The sequence below is a fragment of the Lygodium microphyllum genome, chromosome 17, assembly GCF_053477565.2.
Source record: "Lygodium microphyllum isolate KBCC chromosome 17, Lygodium_microphyllum_v1.1.10, whole genome shotgun sequence".
NCBI classification, from domain to species: Eukaryota; Viridiplantae; Streptophyta; class Polypodiopsida; order Schizaeales; family Lygodiaceae; genus Lygodium; species Lygodium microphyllum.
In genome coordinates, this window is record NC_141151.1 from 71,889,737 (window position 1) to 71,906,297 (window position 16,561).

Genomic DNA, 16,561 nt, shown 5'->3' on the forward strand with positions numbered 1-16,561 from the left:
TATGTGGATTAACTTTTAATCACATGATTAAGTAAATGTTGCACATGTGAGGTGCAACTGGGGTTAGAGTAAATTTACGAGCTTGGGACCCGAAGAAATCATAAGATGTCAAGGCAAAAGTTGCTATAAGTTATACTGCACAGGTACTTGGTGGTATCTGGTGCCACTTGTTGGCCTAGGTCATTCATTTGGCCATAAGTGTCAGTTAGAAAAGTGGTGTTTAATGGTACCTAACACCAATTTAATGGTCAAAGATGGCACAGAGACACCTCGGAATGGAAGTTGCCTAGCCAATTTAATTATTGGCCAGTCGGATCATTTTTCGGGGCACTGAAATAATTATTAGATTAATTTTCAGTATTTTAAGACTGAAAATTAATATTTAATCATGGATAATGCTGAAAAAACCATTTGGGAAGATTGCCACTTGTAAACAAATGCCCATGCATGATTGAAAAACGTCTTTAGAGGTTGGAGAGAGGTATTTTTAGTGTATTCACCTTGCAAGAGAGAGGGAGGAGATACTGTTGGTCTGATTTGCCTTCTGAGGCAGCCAAGGGCAAGAGATGACCAATCAAAATCAGATGACATCATCTATAGGCTGTTGAGACACGACACCAACAGTAAATGACTGATTTTCTTCAGTTCTTTGCATATGCAAGCTGGCAAGGCAACAACTGGATTTGACTGATTTTCAATCATTCTTCGTGACCAAACTCTGAATTTTCTCACTCTACAGCTTTGTCTCTCATCTCCCCGCCATTTCGCAGCCTTGCTTCGAAGATCTCAGTATTTGGATCCTTGGAGGTTGAGAAATTGCAAATTTCTTTGTTTCAAATTCTAATTTACAACAGAAATTAGGATTTAGCAACAATCTTGGGAAGTGTGCCAGAAATTGGAAGCTCCAAGACTTGGATTCAATAGGACTGAAGGTGAATTTCAACTAAATTCAGATAGAGGACTAGCCAGCCATTGAATTTGAGGCATTTCCTTCGTCTATGAAGTGGGTGAAGGCCAATTAAGTGCTTGAATCAAGGGGCAAAATAAATTGAAGACTTACTGGTCACTTTGGACAGCAAGCGGAGTTTGGATTGTTAAGGGGATCGGGAGAATCCCATTGTAAATTTTCTTCTTCTTCAATAATGCTAAAGAAATACTCAAAGGGACGCCAATTAAGGGGCGCCAATTTTGGGGCCAATTTGGTGTGCACAGTGCATTGTTCAAGATTAGTAGGTAAATTTGTATTTTCAGATTTGCATTAATTGTTTGCTGCTGTAATTAAGTTGTAATCAGGGATTTACCATCCATCCATGGAAGGAGGGTTGGTTACAACATCCCATTTATTCTCATGCAAAAGATGCCACATGTTATGTTTTTTGTTGCAAGAGCAAATCTCATGAGCATTCCAAGTGGAAGTCTTCGTGTTATAACAGAGCAAGATGAAAATTATATTTGAGGCTGATCTTGCCTCGATTAGACATTTTCAGTGAAGTTTTCAAATATACGATCTTCCAAACAATCAACCAATATTGCAAAAGCATTTTACCCTTGAAAACCAATCAAACTTAGAGGCAAAGTTCATACTTTGGATGTAAAATGGAAAGGGGAATCTGTTCATATTGTATCTGCTTCTACTATTTCCAAAGTAATGAAAAATCATCTTCAGCTTACTAAGAGAGCAGCTGATCGTCATAGGCATGCTTTGCACTTTGCAAAGGGCGATTATGTATTCCTGCGATTTGAAAAGGCACGGAGGAGAAAGATGAAGGGCAAAGAGCGATTGTATCCAAAGCTATCTATGAGATACTATGGGCCATTTCAAGTGTTTTAGAGGATCAGTGATGCATGCTACAGGCTGAAATTGCCTCCACATTGGGGGATACACAATGCTTTTCCTGTGAGCTTGCTTAGACCTTTTCATGGAGATATGCTAGAGGATGTATCTGCTGAAATTCAGTTGGAGGTTGAAGAGCTCGATGAAATACTGGTACCAGAGCAGATTTTGGCACACAGAGAGAGGAAGATCAGGGGTAAGGGTTTCAGAAGGTACTCCGTGAAGTTTCAAAATTATTCACCAGTGGATGCCAAATGGATGGAGAAGGATAACTTGACATACCATCCTTAGTTGTTGTAGCTTTACCTTGATGCTTTCCAGTTAGAGCCAACTTTAGTTCGGGCTCAATCAGGTTTAGCAGAGCAGAGTTCCAAAGTATTACATGATGCTTGTGAGGGAGCTAGCACCTCTGCTCCTCCAGTTATGGATAGCTCTGGTATATAGTGGATCTCGGATGTATTCAACATGCATCCAAGGTACTGCGCTAATAGTATGTTTGCCATGAGGTCACTACTTAGTGTACTAGTCACTATGAGATGTATGAAATGAGTATGAGTTTTACCCGCGCACTGGAACTATACTTTTGCATCAGCTTATGACCAATTTGACATGAATTTTGCCTCAATTTTGAGACAAAAATTCTGATAAGTTTCAGCTCAATTTTTGATTAGCTTGAGAACCGTTTATGGTCACTTTTTGGATCAGTTTTGCATCAGTTTTTGCATTGATTGCTGGTCAGTTTTTTGCAATGAGTTTGTGATCAGTTTGGGGTCACATGTGCAGCAGTTTGTGATTAGTTCTCAGATCAGCAAGTGATCAATTTATGATCAGATTATGCTCACTTTTCAATGGTTTACATCTAGTTCCATGGACAAAAGGATATGTTATGATGCCATTGATGTTTTAGCCATGGTTTATGCTTGGTTATGCTATACTATGGTTTGTTTTTGCCAGATGAGTTCAGCTCATGAGAAATGGACATGTCACATGATAATCTGGCAATGTTTCTAAGATTCTTTGTGAGTCTTATGTTATTGCACATGATAATATGGAATGGTTGAACAACAGTACACAATGTTGTGTTGACTATGAGGCCCTATGGAAAATTCCAGTATAGTACTTTGCTTTTGATGCATTTGGCAGTGCAATTGAGAACAATTGCAAGGATTTCAAGGGGGAGCGCTGTCATGAGGACATGTATTTTTGAAACCTCACTTAACATGTGGATTAACTTTTAATCACATGATTAAGTAAATGTTGCACATGTGAGGTGCAACTGGGGTTAGAGTAAATTTACGAGCCTGGGATCCAAAGAAATCACGAGATGTCAAGGCAAAAGTTGCTATAAGTTATGCGGCACAAGTACTTGGTGGTATCTGGTGCCAGTTTTTGGCCTAGGTCATTCCTTTGGCCATAAGTGTCAGTTGGTGACACTAGAGAAGTGGTGTTTAATGGTACCTAATGCCAATTTGATGGTCAAAGATGGCGTAGAGACACGCGGGAATAGAAGTTGCCTAGCCAATTTAATTATTGGCCATCCGGATCATCTTTCGAGGCACCGAAATAATTATTAGATTAATTTTCAGTATTTAAAGACTGAAAATTAGTATTTAATTATGACTAATGTTGGAAAAACCATTTGGCAAGCACTTGTCAAAAATGACCATGGAAGACTGAAAAATGTCTTTAGAGGCTGGAGAGAGGCATTTTTAGTGTATTTAGCTTGCAAGAGAGAGAAAGGAGATGCTGCTGGTCTGATTTATAGCCATTGGAGAACCTTCTGAGGCAGTTAGGGGCAAGAGAAGGCCAATCAACAGCAGGTAACATCATCTAGAGGCTGTTGGGACACGGCAGCGACAGTAAATGACTGATTTTCTTCAGTTCTTTGCATCTGCAAGCTGTTGTGGCAGGGCAGCATCTGCATTTGACTGATTTTCAGTCATTCTTCGCTACAAAACTTCAAATTTTCTCTATCTACAGCTTTCTCACTCATCTCCCCGCCATTTCATAGCCTTGCTTCGAAGATCTCAACATTTGGACCCTTGGAGGTTGAGAAATTGCAAATTTCTGTGCTGTAAACCCTAATTTACAGCAAAAATTAGGGCTTAGCAGAAGCCTTGGGAAGCATGCCAGAAATTGGAAGCTCCAAGACTTGGATTCAACAAGGATGAAGGTGAATTTCAACTAAATTCAGGTGGAGGACTAGCTAGTCATTGAATTTGGGGCATTTCCTTTGTCTATGAATTGGGTGAAGGCCAATTAAGTGCTTGAATCAAGGGGCAAAATAGATTGAGGACTTGCTGGTCTCTTTGGACAGCAAGGGGAGTTTGGATTGTTAAGGGGATTGGGAGAATCCTATTGTAAATCTCCTTCTTCTTCAATAATGCTAAAGAAATACTGAAAGGGGCGCCAATTTTGGGGCCAATCGGGTGTGCACAGTGCATTGAGCACGATCAATAGGTAAATTTGTATTTTGAGATTTGCATTAATTGTTTGCTGCTGTAATTAAGCTGTAATCAGGGATTTACGACCCATCCATGGAAGGAGGGCTGGCTACAACATCCCATTTATTCTCATGCAAAAGATGCCACATGTCATGTTTTTTGTTGCAAGAGAAAATCTCAGGAGCATTCCAAGTGGAAATCTTCGTGCTATAACAGAGCAAGATGAAAATTATATTCGAGGCTGATCTTGTCTTGATTTGACATTTTCAGTGAAGTTTTGAAATACACGATCTTCCAAACGATGAGCCAATATTGCAAAAGCATTTTACCCTTGAAGACCAATCAAAGCTAGAGGAAGAGGGTTTATCCTCATTTTTTGAACTCAAGCGGGGATGTCTATGTTCCCATGGGGTGATTACCTTGGCTTGTTTATCAAAAGCCAAGCGGGTAGGTGGATCCTGGGAATGTTCAGCATGTGTTCACAAAAATCTTGGCTGCTTTGAAGTAGAAGAGACCATAAGAGACCCATGCACAACATTGGAGGGTTTATTCTTTCAATGTACATATGTATAGAAAGAGTCCTGGCGTCAATCGAGATAGTAGTCTATGTGTGTTGAACCACATCTTTTTGCACACTCTAGTCACCATTGACTAGTGGATGAACCATCATACTTGTATCCATATCATGAGAAGTGGTAAGATCCCTTTTTTGACTCAGCCATGAAGTGACCAAGCTTGCCACAAGAGAAGTAGTGGCTAACAAAGATGCCCAATTTAAGTCTAAACCATAATGGATACATACAATACAATTAGAACACAACCAATTAGGTCTTTTCCTAGTAGTATCCCACAACATGCACATTTGATTCTTGTTGCCCACCCTGATACTTGGGGACACTAAAACAGTGCCAATGGCAGCAATTGCGTCCCTTAATAGAAACCGATAATCTAGATGGTAAATTTCCACCTCAACCCACATTGTACATTCTTGCTTAAGCGAGCGCTGGAAATCAGCCATGGGCATCCATGGCACCACATGCACCAATTGTCTATCAAAGAAGAGGGCAGCCTGCCCAAGTGGTCTTCGCAATCCTAGACTAATGTAAGCATGACCTCATAGAAGTCCCTAGGGCCCACAAAGATGATCTCTACACAATCACACCGTAAAATGGAAGTCGGCCACCAATGGATCCAAGGTAGCATCCAAATCGTGGCCATGAATAAAAGGATGAATCCACCCACATAAAAAGCAGAGGAATGAAGCACTTTCTGTGTGTCAACATGAGCATTGTCACAATTTGGAATATTGCTATGATTATGTTTAACATATTTGCCTAGTAAAGTGTTACCAAATTCTAGCAAATGAGCTCATTCCAAGTCCTGGAAATCCTCAGAGGGATTAGCAGCATGCGTATAAGAGCGCAACAGGCTCAGAAGGGATAGAACTCTCTGAGATCATCATGGAATCATCTGCATCGTGTTTGATGCATTTCACAGTGGGCTCTGTACATGGTGCTATTTTCATCTTCCACCTCAGAATCTGTTCCAAGGCTTCCACTACCTAATCTATGAAAACTGTAGTGAGCTCAGGCGTGGTGACAAAAATGTGACCTGTCTCTTGTCTTTTTCTTCTTTTTCTTTCTCTATCTCACCTCATCCACTCATGTGCCTAGATCAGTTTGCAGACCGCTTAGGCTGCGGTCACGTAGGATTGAGGATGCGTAGAATTGACATTGGTACTACTGTGATGATGTGGGTGTCTCCTCTTTCTTGCGTGCCACAGATGTTTCCTCTTTTCTGGCTCACAGCACTACAAGTTTGCACCACTGCAGTTCCAGGTTTTAAGAACTTGGTGGACTATGCCTGTCAGCCTGGACAAAACCTACGCCTGTCTACAAGGTCCGTGTGTGTGTGTGTGTGTGTGTGTGTGTGTGTGTGTGTGTGTGTGTGTGTGTGTGTAGCTATACAGATACTGAATGCTGGAAAATACGCTGTATGATTTTTGATGCATATGTTCTACAGACGATATTATATGGAGTGGAAGTGGGGGGGGGGGGGGGGGGGAGCTTTTCCTTTGCATGGAACGACATTAAGAAGCTGCGAAAAGCTTTTATTCGTAGACATTTTGGTATCAAAAGCACCACACCATATGTACTGCTTTTGGAAACTGGTCATCGGCCAATTGAGGTATATGCTATGATCCGAGAATTGAGACATACCACCCGAGTACGTCAAATGGATGACAGTAGGCTTCCCAAATGGGCATGGGATTCTAGCACGCGCCTACAGAAAACGTGGAAAAGTAAAGTGCTTTCAATAGGATGGGTGTTGGATATGCGAAAATGGTTTTAAGGGTGGGGAGTGGATAGATATCTAGATATGGCATCTGAAGATATATGCATGGGCACATTTCAATCAGACCTCTTACGAGCCTATCAAGCAAAATATCAAAGCAAGGGAGAAAACGGCAAACTTGCTTATAACAATATGCATATCTATCCTTCATGTTGGGAATCCTACATGCATGCAGAGGCACACACGCAGCCATACATAGCCAACCCGCTCTCAGTGGTATGTAGACGAAGTATTGCACGACTTAGAACTCGATCACACACTTTATTGATCGAGACAGGTGCATAGAATGGACAGGCAAGAGAGATGAGGTTATGCAAGCTGTGTGGACTAGAGAGTGTAGAATCAGAGGAGCACATGATTATGACATGCCTAGCATATCCACACATACGGACCGACTTTGATATCCCTTTACAGGGGCCACTCACTAGTTTCTGACCACTACTCCTATATCGAAGCTAGGGGCTCTCATCACCCTATGTTACGCTTTCGGGAGAACCACGCTGCATAGATTGTTCTTTCACTGTAGCAACAAACCAAATACCCAACATATTTATTGAAAAAAAATATTTTTTAGAAAAACAACAACAAACAAAAAACCACTACCCAACCAACCCACGAGAAAAAACAAACCAAAAAAAACAACCAACTACCAAAAAATAATAATAATAAAGAACACGACAACACCCAACATACGCATCATATTTAAAAACAACACACAAGAAAAGACAAAAGAGAAGAAAAAAAAAAACAAAAAACAAAAAACAAAAAAGCCAAAAAAAAAAAACAAGAACAAAAAGAAGAACAAGCAACGAAAGAAAACCAAAAGGAAAAAAAAAACTTAACTTCCTTACCTGCGCGCCCGTCGGATCCTTGTCGTCCTCCTCCACCATCTCCGTCTCCTGTCCATCTGCTCCCCGTCGCCTGTCAACAACTGCCCTGTCGCCTCCATAGCCGCCCTCTGCAGCGCCATTCATCGGCGGCCTCCAGGCCCCCACGTGGTCGCTGTAGAGCCGCCGCGCCCCTGCCATGCTTAGCGCGTTGTTCGTCAGCGCGATGATGTGGCCCACCTCCCCCATCAGCTCCCCGACCGCCGGTGCCACGTCCACGTAGCTCACCGCCGACTGATCCTCCAGTGATCTAATCCAACTCTTGGCATTCATCAGAAATAGTGGCCGCTTGCACATTAGAGCAGACTAGAGCATGTGTGGGAGTAGAACCTTGCTGCAACTCATAGATTCTCCCAAAGCATATTTGGGACGCTTGCCAGCTGGTTGGTTATCAGAACAGGGCACCATCTCTTCTGTGCAAGGAACCATTTCCTCTTCTTCATCAGCCTCGGAGTGTGGGGCTGCGATTGTTTGATCAATGAATGCAGTATTAAGGCCAGCGATTTTTGCTGGCCGCCCACCCTGTGTGTGTGTGTGTGCTGCAGGTCACTGAAGACAAAGTCTGCTGCTGGTCACACAAATCTGTTATGGGTCACACAAGTCGACTACAGATCATGTAGGTCGCTGAATATGCTGCAGGTCGTCTCGTCCTGATCATGCATGTCTGCTTTAAATCATGCAAGTCTCCCAAATCTGCAGGTTGCCCAGCCCTGCCAGTCACATTGCTCTCGTGTAGCTCACACAGATTAACCACTGCAGGCTGGGCACATGACAGGTAGGGCACAGGGCAGGCTGCGTGCTGGGCTCATAGTCACAAGTGTCAGTAGCTCCTTTCTGTCCCACGTCCCATTTCATGTGACTATATAGTCACAAGTGACAGACATTCCTCCCCATCCCCATCCCCATCCCTGTCCCTGTCCCCATCCCATTGTGCGTCACTTGTGACCATGGCTGGGATGCAGGCCCCCAATACAGGGTGAGACTGTAGGGCGGCCTCCCCAGAAACAAGGCGAGTTCACAGCAGGTGCCTAAGGCACAGTGAATCAACAGCTGGGTACACACAGGCCTGACGCGACGCACAGGGCAGGATTTGCCATGCTCTCTCTCTCTCTTGCAAAGCCAAAGAGTGGAGGAATGAGAAGGCAGCCATGCTAACCAAAATCCAGCCTCTAAAAGAGGAGATTGTAACACTGAAGTCTGAAGAGCACCAGACGAGAGGAAGGAGAGATCCAAGAGGACCGACTTGGTTCTAGCCCATTGGCTCCGACACACTGGACTATGTACTCGGCTTCATAGAGACAATGGAACTAATCAAATCCTTCACCATCCCTCTGTTTGATCGTAGCAGATCATACCTACCTATCCCTCACCCTATCCTCCTCACCACACCCACATATTCCAACCACCACCCATACCCCGCCCACCACTTTCTATTTCAGATACAAAAAATTAGTGAACATATATAGCCACCACATATACGATGGGCTCACATAGTTTCAGCATAATACCCCCCTAGGGATACTCACCTCCATCGTCCACTTAGTTGCTCTCCAAAGCTTTCCACACTCCACACACACTAGCAGATCCAAGTGCAGAGAGCTATGCAAACATCTTGAGATTCAAACAGGATTGGGGACCATTACAAGAGAGAAGCTAGTAGATAGATACAAACCCTGACTTGTCGTAAATGATGAGAATATGAGGAGGCACAATATTGGGATCTATACTATTTATTCATGAGTAGAGATGTAGCCATAGCATGGCATAGATTGCGGGAGCATTGGTCACCCCACACCTATTAGTGACCCAGAGACATGGCACTCCTATGCAGAGGGGCTATATGATGTACCACACGAGGCATTGATTCCCAACGCACCAGAGAGCTGCCCTACACATCCACATTCTTCACTCATGATTTCGGATGGGGGTTCTCCAGACTCGATCTTATCTTCACCTTGAGGAGCACGATTGAGCTGGTGAAAAAGAAGGAAGAGACTTTATTGCTACTTTGTGGATTTTGGGAAAGCCTTTGATACAATCCCATGAGATACACTCTTACAAAGACTGCAGACAAGGGGGATCTCGTGAGACATGATTTGGGGCATCTATGCACTGTATGAGAGGGTGGTAGGCTGAGTGAGATGCACAGGAGGACTTTCAGACATGATCTCTAGTACCACGGGAGTGAAGCAGGATGTTCCCTCTCCCCCACACTCTTTGGTCTCTACATTAATGAGAGAGAGGATCCCATCACACGAGGAGCGGCGATGGGGTGGAGCTAGCAAGTATACTTGTCCCCATTATGCTTTATGATGACGATATTGTTTCGGCAGTCTCTAAATCACAAGAGGGTCTACAACAACATCTCCACGCCCTTCGTGACTTTTGTACACAACACGGATTGACAGTCAATCTTGGGAAACCCAAGATCTTGATCTTCTATACATTAGTCCCAATGAAGAGGAGATCGGTCGTCACATGAGCCAGACATGTGAAGGTTGTGGACTCATATGTCTACTTAGGGATCACTTCCACTACATGTGTTGGGAGATTCATTGTGGCACAGGCAGCTAGAGACCCCGACTCACACGAAGATACACAACATCGGCTATGATGGAGAGATAGTGCCACAAGGTACACTTCCAAGAGTCTTCCACATGGAGATGGCTATTTGACACATTGATCATACCAGCCATGCTGTATGATGTACCTAATTGGATCCCTAGCTTGGCTACATACCTATGGACACAGATTGAGAGACCACAGATCATTTTGCTCTCATGGATGATCCGCAGCAAACCATCAGTACCACATGAGATTATTAGAGATGAGTTTGCTACACCACCATGATGATGGAGGCTCTCTTTTAGACCATCAGCTTCATACACAGAGTACATGACATGCATCCGGATAGAATACCTAGGAGGGCCTTCGAGGCCTCTAGAAAACTTCTCAGGTAGGACATGAGACTTCATGGTATGCACAAGTGGAGCAATGGCTTACACGATATGGGATCGACATGGACCATCTCCCCCCCTTTTAGTATGATCGTGACTCCCCCTTCATACACCTCCCCCACATAGAGAGCAACTTGGTCATGTGACAAGATATATACCAGTTGCATATACATCACACATGGCTATCACCTAGGCAGCCCCTTCCCCCGAAGATGTCTTACAACGGAGACCACTTCATGAAGATTACCATGGATGGCTTCATTGAGAGACTTGGATCCCTAGATGTATACATGCCACACGAGAGGCGGGTAGCCATTGGCCAACTTAGTGTATCCTCTCACCAGCTTGAGATTGAGGCCGAGAGAGCAGCCCACATCCCTAGAGTTGAGCGAATTTGCAGATTATCCCAGGAGAAGGTAGAGAGTGAGGAGCACTACATCTACAGGTGCAAAGCCTACAACACAGTTCGAGCTAGATACTTCCAGGCTATTTGGAGGAGACCCGTAACTCATACTAGTTGTTGAGTTCCCACATCAACGCCACTTGGGCCAATTTCTAGTTGAGATCTGGAGGCTTCGCATATCACCACTATAGGTTGGCACTACATAGAAAGGGGGGTATCAATCAGAGCTTACTAATTTCTTTCAAACACTGACCACACACACGATACCTACACAAAGAGGGGTGAGAATCAAGAGAGCAAAGGAGATTAGAGTACCATGCTGTCCGCAGATACAAGGCTACTAGACATAGATGATACATCGGAGAGGAACATATCATTACCATACTCCAGCACGTCACATTTTGATGTCCAGTGACGATCAACATTGTACATGATTTCGTCTGATAGGCCGATTTTGGCCTCGGAAGACACTAATATTTCTTTCTCTCTCTCGTAATGAGTAATGAGTAATTTATATTACATCAATAGACTACAAGAGTACAGAAAGTTAGATGGCTAAAAGAATACAATTGTTTTTTGCCAGAGCTGGATGCGGATGTGGAACCTCCACCACCAATGGTGAAGGCCTCACCCACATTGGTTGAGGATACAGCCACATTCGAAGCTTCCTCACTAGCAGGCATAGGTTTTGGAGTGGATATGCCACTTCCTCCTCCTCTAGTGGATTCCCTTCTCATCTTGGCAAGAATCTCGTCCGTGATGTTTTGAGGGATCTTCTTGCATGGAGCAAGCAACCCCCACCCCCCCAAAACACACACACACACACACACACACACACACACAAAAAGAAAAAAGACCCGGTCTTGGAAAGATGTTGGAAAAGTCAGCTTGCACTTGTGATGGAGAGGGAGAGTCAGTTAGAGAGAAGGGTAGGAATCGGGAGATGCTTGAATCTTGATAGATAGATAGCTTGCTTGAAGAGAGAGAGGCTTGAGCAATGAGAATTCTTGTTGTTTTGATGTGGAAGGATGGAGGGGAGGGGCACCTTTTATAGGCAAGAGAAGAGAGTGGAAAAAGAGAGACCTCCAAGGTGGAAGAAGAGAGAAGGCTTAAGAGTGTGGAAAAGAGCATCCAAGGCTAGAGCATGGAGTCCAAGGGGGACTGGAGTGGCAATGGGCATCCAGATTCCAATGGCCCACCAACCTTCCAAGTGGCAAGTGGCAAGTGGCAATGGGCTGGCAAGTGTGCCACTCGGGCAGAAACAGGAAAGTTAAGTGCAGAATTGACTTTGACCGGATGTGGAACGTGCTAGACACGGTGGCCCAAAAGCAGCAGCTCTTTTGTATGAAAACGTACAGATTTGTACCGTACCGTACCATCAACAGGTCTGTACTATGTATGAGGGCAACTATGCTTTTGAAGATTGGGATGAAATTTTGATTTCCATTATGCCAAGGTTGAAGGTTTTTTTCCAATTGCTACAGACACAAAACAAATTTTCACTATTGCAAGTGCTCTATGTGTTGATTGCTGAGTCGAAAGTTTGAAGCTTCCACTTAAATAAACTGTTCTTCTTTCTCAATGTGTGGCATGAATCTTCCCTATCGGTAAGCTTTTACAAAGAAGAAATATTGACAGGATTCCCTAGATGCCCTTGGCCAGATGAGAGGATTTCCATGTTTAGGTTGGTATTGCACATCCACTAGAGAATCCTGCAGTATCTGGCTCATAGACTGACTGCATTTCTTTTTATTCACTTTTCATATTGTTGGATCTTCAAAGAATAGGTAAATAGACTTTCTTCACATTCCTCTTTGTTATTTGTTCCTTTTCTGTCTTTATCAATTGTGTGTACGATCAGAGATTACACTTTGTTCCAGCATCCTTGCATAGCTATCTTCTTTACATAGACTTTTTCTCATTACAGCCTGCATTTGGATCAGACACTTCCTATTTCCAAAAAATTTAGCTTGTGACTTCAGTGCAAATTTTCACATTGATGAGTCCACTCTAATTTCATATGTGGTGATAGTGAATGGCAAAAGTGTCTACAGGATGCACAGCAGCTGTTGCCCAAAAAACATTTTTTGAGAATCAACCTAACACTAGTTTGTCATCCAAGAAGGTCTAGGCTTCGTTGAAAAATAACGGTAGTTTCATATAATCAGTGAGACAGTGCAAAGAATTGGAAATACAGGTGTCCTAGGGCATTGCACAACATGGTTGTGATTTGTATCAACGCAATAATCCCATATCAATTATTCTGATATCTCAAACTCATAACTGACCTGAGAATCAAAGTATTTTTCATTGGATGTCTTTTTATGCGGTTTCAAGTAGGAATGCTTGCAATGGTCCCATATCAAGTATTCTGGTATGTCAAACACATAGCTGAGCTGAGAATCAAAGTATCGATCATTGTATGTCTTTTTATGTGGTTTCAGGTAGGAATGCTTGATCCTCCCAGGGATGAAGTTAAGAATGCTTTAGCAGTGTGCAGAGCAGCTGGGATAAGAGTGATAGTAGTTACTGGAGATAACAAGGTGAGCCTTGACTCTTGTGTACTAGTTTAATTGTAGGTCCTTTCTGACACACATTCACCTGTATTTTCCTATAAATTCAAAAGGTTAGTTGGTAAAATGCTAATTTTCTAAACTATATTCCATGCCATAGGCAACGGCAGAGGCAGTTTGTGAACGTATAGGAGTTTTTGATCCTTGTGATGATAAGACAGGCATATCTTACACTGCTTCTGAGTTTGACAACCTGACCCCTTTACAGCAGACTGTGGTTCTTCAAAGATTAGTCCTTTTTTCAAGGTAAGGTACTTATCAGAGAAAGTTACAACTCCAGTTCTCATCTGATCCTCTAAATGTTATCTTCTTCATGTAACAGCCATTTGGAAGGTACCAAATCTCCCACAAAAGATGAGCTGAATGTATTAGAAACTGGTCCAATACTAGGACATATATTAGCTAGCATCACAAAGAATATCATAAATTTTTGGAAAACACAAAAAGATAAACGATCTGTCTCACCAAGGGAAAGCAATCACAAAGGGATTGAAGCATGCACACATCTCACATATACTGTTTTAGTGAATCCATGTTCTTTAATTAATTACTGTATACAGGATATAGTCCTCATAAAGATGATGCTAAAACACATTCACTTGAGAAATTTGCATGTCATCAACATAGCAGAGCTATCATGTAGGGATTGCTGCAATATCTAATCCATTGAAATCTGGAAGAAAGTTTGCCAACAACCTGAACTATTTTGTAAATCCTTTGGAAAGAATCTAGCATGTAACTAGCTAGATAATCTATCCGAAAGCATTCTACTAGGTGGGCAATGACAAAGTAGGTGTATGTGATTGGTCTGACCAGTCAGTCAAGCAGGGATCCATGGATGAAGATGGGAGATGAGAGGAAAGCACAGTACTCCAGCTGTTTCTTAGACCACCTACTTTTGCAGAGCAATGCTTGTCTAAGTGATCACAAGCTATGGCCTCAAAATCTCAGGTCCTTGATGAAAGTAAACAGTCAAACCGCACAGACTTTATTTGAGAATGAGTCTGTGCTATGTTATTATTTCCCTTTTCTTAATTGCTCCCACAAATCATAAATATTCAGTCCATATGGCAAGTCCAAACATGAAGCTCGAAATAATCCCCATTGATCACGAGTACCTGGTCCTCTATGTGGAGGGCCCAAGTGGGATGAATAGAACCAACTTGTGCTGCAGCTGAATCTCAAAATTTGTATAGCCACGCGCTTGCATAAACATATAGGCTATGTTGATAGCATGTTAGGCATACCATGGTTACATACACAAACATTCCACTCAAACTAGTGGTACATTTTTGGTGGGGTTTGTCATCCCTCAAAACCATTGAATCCACTATGTGTTTGGCTCATATTTAGGGCTATTGATGTTCTTGTTACTAACCTTAAGCAAGTTATTTGGGCAGAGAGTTGTGTGCATGGTAATGTGCTTGTATGATTTGGAGAGGACTCGAGGTACAATGATGGATTGGTGGAAACGGGGCACTTTTGGGGGGGTGGGAAGCCTTGGATACCTTATCCCACCCCCTTTTCTAGCCATGCACTCCCCCCCAGCCCTCTTTGGATTCGTTCCAGTTGGCAGCCCTCTCTTGGACCGTTGACCCCTCTTTGACTGTTTGAACTTTAACCCTTCTCTCATCTACAAAAGGTGCTCCTCTCCTCCATGCTTCCACACCAATTCAGCAAGCACTTACCATTCCCATCTTCCTCTCTTGGATCTTGATTCTTGAATGGACTTGTGATTTATCATTCTCAAATCTCACCTCCCATCCCCTCTTTCCCGCACCCTATCGAAGCATTTGCCATTCTCAAATCTCATCTCCCATCCCCTCTATCCCGCACCCTATCAAAGCATTTGCCATTCTCATCTCGCATTCCCTCTCTCTCACTCTTGTTCTTTCAACTTTACCCCAACCCTCAGGCCTCTCGAGTCTCCCTCCCTTTCAACTTTCAAGACTCAAGTACCAAGAGTCGAGACTCAAGCATCTCTCTCTCTCTCACAGCACCGTATTTTCAGTTTCCAGTTTTTAGCTTTTCATTTAGCACTTTTATTTTGGATAGCTGGACCTCATCAATTGTATCACAGTTTGTCTCATAGGCCAGTTTTGGTCTTTAGAAGACGTTAATATAACTTTATTTATTTATTTCTTTCTCTCTCTCTCTCTCTCTCTCTCTCTGGCCTCTTTATCCGTCATCGGCACCATGACTTGCGAGAAGCACGAGGCCTTCAATTTGCGTGTGATCCATGTGGAGAGGGACAAAAAGAAGTCCAACTCCCACCATTGGAGATGCAAGTATTGCGGGAAGTGCTATACAAGTGGTGCAACTCGGCTTCTCCAACATCTTTCCATGACGGGGGGGCAAGTTGCTTCATGCAAGGAGATTCCTTAAAACATTGCAGAGGAGATTCTCACCAAGATGAGAGGGGGATCCACAAGAGGAGAAAGAATTGGCTTATCGGCACCAACTCCTATGCCTACTAACGAGGAAGCATCCAATGTGGACGTATCTTCAACCGATGCGGGAGAGGCCTCTAGTATTGGTGGTGGGGGCTCCACGTCTGCATCCGGCTCCGGAAAAAGACAAAGAGTGGAGACTCCTGCGGTGCTAGAGAGACAATCCTCTCTCTCTCAAGCTCTCAGTCATGTGCGTGGATCGGACTTGCGGACATTGAAATTACACGCACGGTGATTGAGTGGAATCTTGCATTCAATGTCCTAAAGCAAGAGCAATGGAAGAAGATGGTAAAAGCCATTGCCAATGTGGGTCCGTTTGAAGGATGGACTGGCGTTACATACAATGACATGAGGGCGAAAAAGATTGATGAAGAGAAGGAGAGGATTGATAGAGCCCTCGATCCTATTCGGGCCGCATGGATAAAATATGCTTGCTCCATTCTCACCGACGGATGGAGTGATCGTAAGAAATGGGGTATCATCAACATACTCGTCTCATGTCCTCTCAGCACTTACTTTTTGCGAGCCATAGATACTGGCAACAGGGGGAGAAAAATGACGGGCAGATTCATCTACTGTCACATTTGACAAGCTATCATTGAGGTATACATTGCAATTTTCCTTTTAAATTTGTTTCACTTTCTTTTATTATGATAAT

The 16,561-nt window shown here is 43.2% G+C and overlaps 1 protein-coding gene and 1 pseudogene across 4 annotated transcripts in view; both read left to right on the forward strand.

The window, feature by feature from the left end:
- ECA3 (endoplasmic reticulum-type calcium-transporting ATPase 3) overlaps positions 1–16,561 on the forward strand; it is a 193,159-nt gene that overhangs the window by 126,163 nt on the left and 50,435 nt on the right. For all 4 annotated transcript variants that reach the window (XM_087697630.1, XM_087697631.1, XM_087697627.1 and 1 more), the window contains exons 21-22: positions 13,325–13,423; positions 13,554–13,699. In XM_087697630.1, the coding sequence (XP_087553756.1) occupies positions 13,325–13,423; positions 13,554–13,699 (245 nt within the window). The remainder of the gene's footprint in view (positions 1–13,324; positions 13,424–13,553; positions 13,700–16,561) is intronic.
- On the forward strand, positions 9,823–11,001 carry LOC148022029 (uncharacterized; annotated as a pseudogene).